Consider the following 9,142-nt stretch of genomic DNA (forward strand, 5'->3'; position numbering starts at 1 on the left):
CTTTTCTTTAGACTCACTGGTTCTGTGTCCTGGTTCTGTATCTTGGTTCTGTACCCTCGTTCTGTGTCCTGGTTCTGTATCCTGTCCTCCGTTGCTCTCTGAAGTTGAAGCAGTCTTAACAAGTTGCAGCAGTAAATTGGATCTGACTGTAGTAAACGCTGTCTTGTGGTCCGTGGAGGAACAAACCCTCCAGCGATGCCACATTTGAACTCCTTTTAGTGTTTCAGGGTTGAGTGTATGTGACAGTGGACTGTGATCACTGTACATTGGACTAAATATACACACCGAGCCTCCGACAGTAAACCCCCACCCGCCGTGAGTCACTGCACTCAAACAGGGACTTTAACCCCCAACCAGCCTCCCTGCTGGGCTGCTGATGAGCTGGTTCTCCTGAAGAACACGATGCTGGATTTTGTACACAACTTTATAAAACTAGGTTCTTTAAGATGTGGACCCCAGAGCAGACACAGACACACTGGTGCGTGGAAACTGAAAATATTTTAATTACATGAACCAAAAAACTAGACAGTGCAGGCTGATGAGGCAGGGTGCAGGAGGAGATGAGGTGAGTGAGAGCATGTCACGCAGAACATCATTAAAGAGACACTGAAAGACGGCAGGTGCAACAGTTCAACCAAATGGCATAACCAGATATTCAAAATGTCCCAGAGGAGTGTTGAACACAGTTTTCCACTCATCAGTGTGTGTGTCTGCTCTGGGGTCCACATCTTAAAGAACATAACCGTGAGCAGAAGTGAAGACCGGGCTCAAGAGGTGGAGGAAATGGGCTGAGTGAATACAGGTGGAGCCAACCACACCTGCTGCCACACACAAGCTCTGCAAGGAAACAGAGGTGGGGGGGGGGGGGGGGGGGGGCAGAGAGAGCAGGAAAAGAAAAAGCCAAACAAGACAGACTGAACTGAACCATAACATCAGAATCTGCAGTCCTGCTCTCCAGAGGATGAACCGTTTACAGTTTAATCTTGCACCAACCTTTACAAGTTTGGATCCACTGATGGTGAAACTTTAAGTAGTCATGTAGTACTTAAATTCTTTGCTTAAAGTACTAATACTGCAATGTACAAAAACTCTGATACAAGTAAAATGATTACGTATTAAAATACATTTATTTTTGTTATTGTGCGTTCATGTGTTCATCACATATCATAAAGTTAAAGTGACGTAAAAAGTTCAGCCTGACACGAAGTGGACTAGAAGTAAATAGTAATATAAAATGGAAATACTCGAGTAAAGTTCCTCTGAACTGTATTTAAGTTGCTTTCACTGCTGGAAGCTTTTAATGTGAAATATCTGCAGGAAGTCTGACAAATGAATAATCAGTGTCATGTGACCTGACAACATGTAAACGTGGAGGAAGAGTTGAGTTTGTCTTTAAATATGATTGGACATAAACTGAGTCACCTGCTGAGGTCACGCTGAGTCCTGCAGGTGCTCAGCTTCGTCCTCCATGTTGGTTCATGTCCTCACTACAGGACGACCTCAGGGTGAAGATGACGACGATGATGATGAAGCCTGTTGTCGTGGTAACGCTGCCCGAGGACACTTTGTTCCACTTTATAGTCAAAGACGATGCCCGAGAAGCCGCTGAATGTGGGACACCGACACCAATAATCAGACTGAGGGTCTGCAGCCATGCTAACAGCTCTGCACTGAGACACAGTGCTGCTAATGCTAATGCTAATGCTCAGTGTCATGAGATCACCAAAGCAAGACCTCAGGAAGACCTCAGGAAGACCTCAGCAAGACCTCAGGAAGACCTCAGGAAGACCTCAGGCTTCATCAGAGTGGCCAAACTTTGTAACAATTCAAAAACATTTTCCCATCAGCTTCGTTTTAATCATTTACTGTTTAACCATAAAAAGTTGTTGATGATGTCATCCTGCACTCAGGGGCGTGTCCTAATTTTACATCCAATCAAACACTTTCTCTCTTCTGAGGCCGGAGCGGAGTGTTTCCTGTTTGATACGGTCTATGAGGCTGCTGCAGTCATCAGATTAGTAGAAAACCACCTCGGTAGGCTGCTGTGTTCACTGTTAGACTGGACACTGCCGGTTCAGAGGTTCTGTCGCTGTGTTCACTGTTAGACTGGACACTGCCGGTTCAGAGGTTCTGTCGCTGTGTTCACTGTTAGACCGGACACTGCTGGTTCAGAGGTTCTGTTCAGTCTGGCCGTGTTCACTGGAAGGGAAATGCTGATGCTATCTATGATCACAGCTGATTGGCCTCCCTATCTGACCATTTTGACTTCCTGTTTCCTGAGGACTCCACCGGACCTCTTCTCCATCTACATCCTCCCTTCTAGGATAAAGGATGCACCGTATACAGATGATACCAAGCTGTGTAAGCTTTGATACGTCACCTGCATTTAATCTGTTTTCATGTTCTTCTTCTTCTTCTTCTTATTTTTGCAGGTTATTCAGTGTCATTTTGGAGACGATGACTCATAAATCTGGCGAGCAGGCGACCACTCATCATGTGCCCGGTAAACCTGGAGGTCTGGATGTCAAAGCTCTGAGAGCCTTCAGAGTGCTGAGGCCCCTCAGACTGGTTTCTGGAGTCCCCAGTGAGTGTGCTGGACTGGACTGAGTGTGTGTGTGTGTGTGGCCTGTGCTGTTGGACATGTGTAAAGCTGTGTGTGTCTGTCAGGTCTGCAGATCGTGTTGAACTCCATCATGAAGGCGATGGTCCCTCTGCTCCACATCGCTCTGCTGGTTCTCTTCGTCATCATCATTTACGCCATCATCGGTCTGGAGCTCTTCATAGGACGCATGCACCGCACCTGCTATTACCTCGGAACAGGTACGCTCAGTCATTACTGAGGAGGTATTAACAATTCAAATAAAACTCAGGATTTAAAGACATGTATTACATATACATACATATATGTTCAGAGACTGATTGATCCAGTCTAACTAGCCTGAACTATAATGTCAAACCAGGACAATATTTTGAATATTTGAACCTCCCATAGGTAAACTTCCCCATGCAGGCTGCATTAAACACGTGACGATCAGCACACAGCTCGTGAACGTCTGTAACAGTTCATCACAACTCTGATTCTGTTCTAGATAATTACGTGGAGGACGACCCGGTGCCGTGTGCATTCGCCGGTCACGGCCGTCAGTGCGTGATTAACGGCTCCGAGTGTCGCGGGAGGTGGGACGGTCCCAACGGAGGAATCACCAACTTTGACAACTTCTTCTTCGCCATGCTGACGGTGTTCCAGTGCATCACGATGGAGGGCTGGACCGACGTCCTGTACTGGGTCTGTCTGTGTTTATGCCATGATAACAGACGTGTGATGTCACTCTGTGTGGTCATGTGGTCATGTGATCTGTGTGTGCAGATGAACGACGCCATCGGCTTCGAGCTGCCGTGGGTGTACTTCGTCAGTCTGGTCATCTTCGGATCTTTCTTCGTCCTGAACCTTGTCCTGGGAGTCCTCAGCGGGTTTGTCCTCTTTGAACTTTAAACTTCCTTTAAACATTCTGATGTTTGTATGAAACGTTGTGTGAACGCTGCGTGAACGTTGTGTGGACATTGTGTGGACGTTGCAGAGAGTTCAGTAAGGAGAGGGAGAAGGCGAAGGCTCGTGGAGATTTCCAGAAGCTGAGGGAGAAGCAGCAGATGGAGGAGGACCTGTGTGGGTACATGGACTGGATCACTCAGGCTGAGGACATGGACGAGCTCGATGAGGACGGAAACCCACGTAAGACACAGTGTGTGTGTGTGTGTGTGTGTGTGTGTGTGTGTGTGTGTGATTAAATGTCAGTGACATGACCTCTCTGTCCGTCTTCAGGTCCGTGTCTCGGCGATCTGTCCGATAAGAAAAGAGGAAAGTTCGGATGGTTCAGTCACTCCAATGAAACTCATGGTGAACACACACACACATACACACACACACACACACACACACACAGACACACACACACACACACACACACACACACACACACACACACACTCATCTTTCAGTCTAAATGTAGACAGACTTCATCGTGTCCTGTTTTAATATCTGGGTCTCAGTCTGACCCTGTTTCACCAGATGTTCAGCTGTATTTCTTCTGATTACATTATTCTGCCTGTCTGTCTGCCTGTCTGTCTGTCTGTCTGTCTGTCAGCGAGTCTCCCTGCGAGTGAGACAGCGTCTGAGAACACAGTGAACATCGATGAGGAACATACAAACTGCTGTCAGGCGTGCTGGTAACGTGTTTGAATCTTTGATGCGTTCGCTCGTTTGTTTCATCACTTTTATTTTTCACTTTTTATCATTTCGTCGTTTCAGCTCAAAGATGATGAAGATCAGCTGCTGGTGAGTTCACTGACATTTAGGAAACATTCAGGAAACATTCAGGAAACGTCTCCACACTGACTCTCCTCTCTCTCAGTCGGACGTTGCGTCGCTGGAATCGAGTCTGTCGCAGAAACTGTCGCACCGCCGTCAAATCGGTGACATTCTATTGGCTGGTTCTCCTGCTCGTCTTCCTCAACACCTCCCTCAGCGCCTCCGAGCACTACAACCAACCTGAGTGGCTGACACAAGTCCAAGGTGAGAACACGCACATGCAGTGTTTTAACAATGCCGTCTTGCTGCTCGTCCATCACTTGACCGACAGGTGACCTGGTGTCTCTGCAGACATCGCCAACAAGGTGCTGCTGTCTCTGTTCACCGTGGAGATGCTGCTGAAGATGTACAGTCTGGGACTGGCTCATTATTTCGTGGCGTTCTTTAACCGCTTCGACTGCTTCGTGGTGTGCGGCGGCATCATGGAGACCATCCTGGTGGAGCTGGAGATCATGCCTCCTCTGGGCATCTCGGTGCTGCGCTGCGTCCGCCTGCTGAGGATCTTCAAGGTGACACGGTGAGGAAACACACCTGAACCAGGTGTCCACACACCTCGCCCCTCACCTGCTCCTCCTCTGATGTCACTCTCTGTCTGGTCAGCCATTGGACAGCTCTGTCCAATCTGGTGGCGTCGCTGCTGAACTCCATGAAGTCCATCGCCTCCCTGCTGCTGCTCCTCTTCCTCTTCCTCATCATCTTCGCTCTGCTCGGCATGCAGCTGTTTGGAGGGAAGTTCAACTTCGACGAGACACAGACCAAACGCAGCACCTTCGACGCCTTTCCGCAGGCGCTGCTCACCTGCTTCCAGGTAACACAGCTGCCACGTGGTGACAAGTGATGTCATGCCATGACCTCTGACCCAGGTGTGTGTGTGTGTGCAGATCCTGACAGGTGAGGACTGGAACGTGGTCATGTATGACGGCATCATGGCGTACGGCGGCCCCGTGTTCCCAGGCATGATCGTGTGTGTTTACTTCGTCATCCTCTTCATCTGCGGGAACTGTATCCTTCAATCATGCTAACGTGCTAACGTGCTAACATGCTGTGGTAAGGTTGTCTGAATGTTGGTTATTGGTTTGACGAACGTTGTGAATGATATGACAAGTGTTGCACACAGAGTTGCGTGTTGTTGCGTGTTCTTATCGGTGTCAGACATCCTGCTGAATGTGTTCTTGGCCATCGCCGTGGACAACCTGGCAGGAGGAGACGGAGACGACAAGAAGAAAGAGTGAGTGATGGAGGAAGGACAAACATGGAGGTGGAGAAGGTTTCTTACTTCCTGTTTCCTGTTGTTGTTTCTCAGTAAGAAGACAGAAGGAGCCGAGGAGGAGGAGGCCGAGGAGGAGGAGGAGGAAGGAGGAGAAGTGAAGGTGAACACAGAGTCTGACCTCCATCTGTAACGTGACTTGTCCAGTCCGTCCACGTCTCACTGTTTGTCTCTGCAGGTGGACATCGACGAAGACACCGAGTATGAGGAGGAAGAGGAGGGAGGAGAAGGAGAAGACGGTCAGTCCTCAATGAAATGATGAAGGAGGTGGAGGAGGAGGAGGAGACAGAATCTGAGATTGTGTTTCTTCTGTCAGACGGAGGAGTCCAGTTAAAGATGGCCGACCTGACGCCGCCCAAAGAGAAAATTCTACCAATCCCAGAAGGCAGTGCGTTTTTCTGCCTCAGCAAGACCAACCCGTGAGTCTGAGCACCTTTACCTTTAGTCTGAGCACCTTTACCTTTAGTCTGAGCACCTTTACCTTTAGTCTGAGCACCTTTACCTTTAGTCTGAGCACCTTTAGTCTGAGCACCTTTACCTTTAGTCTGAGCACCTTTACCTTTAGTCTGAGCACCTTCAACTTTAGTTGAGCCTTACCCTTACCTTTAGTCTGAGCACCTTTAGTCTGAGCACCTTTACCTTACGTCTAGAGCACCTTTACCTTTAGTCTGAACACCTTTAGGCTGAGCACCTTTACCTTTAGTCTGAGCACCTTTACCTTTAGTCTGAGCACCTTTACCTTTAGTCTGAACACCTTTAGGCTGAGGCACCTTTACCTTTGTCTAGCACTTTACCTTTAGTCTGAGCACCTTTAACCCAAATACCTTTAGTCTGAGCCTTACCTTGCCTTCTTGAGCACTCTACCTTTAGTCTGAGCACCTTTACCTTTAGTCTGAGCACCTTTAGTCTGAGCACCTTTACCTTTAGTCTGAGCACCTTAGTCTGCGAACCTTTACCTTTGTCTGAGCCCCTTTACCTTTAGTCTGCACCTTTACTTACCTTTAGTCTGAGCACCCTTACCTTTAGTCTAAGCAATTTACCTTTAGTCTGAGCACCTTTACCTTTCTTTAGTCTGAGCACCTTTACCTTTAGTCTGAACACATTTACCTTTAGTCTGAGCACCTTTAGTCTGAGCACCTTTACCTTTAGTCTGAGCACCTTTACCTTTAGTCTGAGCACCTTTACCTTAGTCTGAGCACCTTTATTGAGCACCTCTTAGTCTGAGCACCTTACTGAGCACCTTTACCTTTAGTCTGAGCCACCTTTACCTTTAGTCTGAGCACCTTTACCTTTAGTCTGACGCACCTTTAACCTTATAGTCTGAGCACCTACCTTTCGTCTTGAACACCTTTACCTTAGTCTGAGCACTTTACCTTTAGTCTGAAGCACCTTTACCTTTAGTCTGAGCACCTTTACCTTTAGTCTGAGCCCTTTACCTTTAGTCTGAGCACCTTTACCTTTGTCTGAGCACCTTTGTCGAGCACCTTATTTGTCTGAGCACCTTTACTTTAGTCTGAGCACCTTTACCTTTAGTCTGAACACCTTTAGTCTGAGCACCTTTACCTTTAGTCTGAGACCTTTACCTTTGTCTGAGCACCTTTACTCTGTCTGAACACCTTTACCTTTAGTCTGAGCACCTTTACGTTCTGAGCACCTTTACCTTTAGTCTGAGCCCTTTACCTTTAGTCTGAGCACCTTTACTTTAGTCTGAGCACCTTTACCTTTGTCTGAGACCTTTACCTCTAGAACTTACCTTTGTCTGAGACCTTACCTTTATGTCTGGCACCTTTAACCTCTTAGTTTGAAACCTTACCTTTAGTCTGAGCACTTTGTCTGAGCAACCTTACCTTAGTCTGACAAACTTACCTATTAGTCTCTGACACCTTTACCTTTAGTCTGAGCACCTTTTACCTTTAGTCTGAGAACCCTTTACCTTTAGTCTGAGCACCCTTACCTTTAGTCTGAGCACCTTTACCTTAGTCTGAGCACCTATAGTCTGAACCTTCACCTTTACCTTTGTCTGAGACCTTTACCTTTAGTCTGAGCACTATCTACCTTTAGTCTGAATCTACCTTTACCTTTGTCTGAGCACCTTTAGTGTCTGAGCACCTTACCTTTTCTTAGACCTACTAGGCCCTTTACCTTTAGTTGAGCACCTTTAGTCTGAGCACCTTTACCTTTAGTCTGAGCACCTTTACCTTTAGTCTGAGCACCTTTAGTTGAGCACCTTTACCTTGTCTGAGACCTTACCTTTTGAGTCTGAGCACCTTTAGTCTGAGCACCTTTAGCCTGAGCACCTTTACCTTTAGGCTGAGCACCTTTACCTTTAGTCTGAGCACCTTTACCTTTAGTCTGAACACCTTTAGTCTGAGCACCTTTTAACCTTTATTTGAGCACCTTTACCTTTAGTCTGAACACCTTTACCTTTAGGCTGAGCACCTTTACCTTTAGTCTGAGCACCTTTACCTTTAGTCAGAGCACCTTTAGTCTGAGCACCTTTAGTCTGAGCACCTTTAGTCTTCAGCCCCTTTACCTTTAGGCTGAGACCTTTACCTTTAGTCTGAGCACCTTGTTCGAGCACCTTTAGTTGAGCACCTTTTTAGTTGAGCACCTTTACCTTTAGCTGAGCCCTTCCCTTTGCTGAGCACCTTTACCTTTAGTCTGAGCACCTTTACCTTTAGCCTGAGCACCTTTACCTTTAGTCTGAACACCTTTACCTTTAGTCTGAGCACCTTTACCTTTAGTCTGAGCACCCCTTTAGTCTGAGTCACCTTTTCTTTAGCTGAGCACCTGTTCACCTTTAGTCTGAGCCCTTTACCTTTACTGGCACCTTACCTTTAGGCTGAGCACCTTTACCTTTAGTCTGAGACCTTTTTAGCCTGAGCACCTTTCTTTAGTCTGAGCACCTTTACCTTTAGTCTGTAGACTTGTCTAGAACCTTACTTTAGTCTGAGCACCTTTACCTTTAGTCTGAGCACCTTAGTTGAGCACCTTTACCTTTAGTCTGAGAGCACCTTTACCTTTGTCTGCAGCTACCTTTAGTCTGAGCACCTTTAGCTGAGCACCTTACCTTTAGCTGAGCAACCTTTACCTTTGTCTGAGCAACCTTTTCCTTTAGTCTGAGCACCTTTAGTCTGAGCACCTTTACCTTTAGTCTGAGCACCTTTAGCTTGCGACCTTTACCTTTAGGCTGAGCACCTTTACTTAGTCTGAGCACCTTTACCTTTAGTCTGAACACTTAGTCTGAGCCCTTTCCTTTAGTCTGAGCACCTTTACCTTTAGTCTGAACACCTTTACCTTTAGGCTGAGCACTACCTTGTCTTGAGACCTTACCTTCGTCAGAGCACCTTTAGTCTGAGCACCTTTAGTCTGAGCACCTTTAGTCTGAGCACCTTCACTTTAGGTGAGCACCTTTACCTTTAGTCTGAGCTACCTTAGTCTGAGCACCTTTACCTTTAGCCTGAGCCACCTTTACCTTTAGGCTGAAGCACCACCTTTACCTTTAGTTA

General features: G+C 47.0%; 1 protein-coding gene across 1 annotated transcript in view; it reads left to right on the forward strand.

The window, feature by feature from the left end:
• Positions 1 to 9,142, forward strand: part of cacna1fb (calcium channel, voltage-dependent, L type, alpha 1F subunit) — a 32,937-nt gene that overhangs the window by 5,324 nt on the left and 18,471 nt on the right. The window contains 16 exon segments of the mRNA XM_027275647.1: positions 2,433 to 2,584; positions 2,668 to 2,820; positions 3,090 to 3,286; positions 3,368 to 3,471; positions 3,579 to 3,730; positions 3,821 to 3,895; positions 4,143 to 4,224; positions 4,307 to 4,333; positions 4,410 to 4,570; positions 4,658 to 4,883; positions 4,967 to 5,174; positions 5,248 to 5,368; positions 5,519 to 5,594; positions 5,670 to 5,736; positions 5,812 to 5,872; positions 5,950 to 6,052. Coding sequence (XP_027131448.1) covers positions 2,433 to 2,584; positions 2,668 to 2,820; positions 3,090 to 3,286; positions 3,368 to 3,471; positions 3,579 to 3,730; positions 3,821 to 3,895; positions 4,143 to 4,224; positions 4,307 to 4,333; positions 4,410 to 4,570; positions 4,658 to 4,883; positions 4,967 to 5,174; positions 5,248 to 5,368; positions 5,519 to 5,594; positions 5,670 to 5,736; positions 5,812 to 5,872; positions 5,950 to 6,052 — 1,965 coding nt within the window.

The sequence above is a fragment of the Larimichthys crocea genome, unplaced genomic scaffold (assembly GCF_000972845.2).
Source record: "Larimichthys crocea isolate SSNF unplaced genomic scaffold, L_crocea_2.0 scaffold148, whole genome shotgun sequence".
In the NCBI taxonomy this organism is placed as follows: Eukaryota; Metazoa; Chordata; class Actinopteri; family Sciaenidae; genus Larimichthys; species Larimichthys crocea.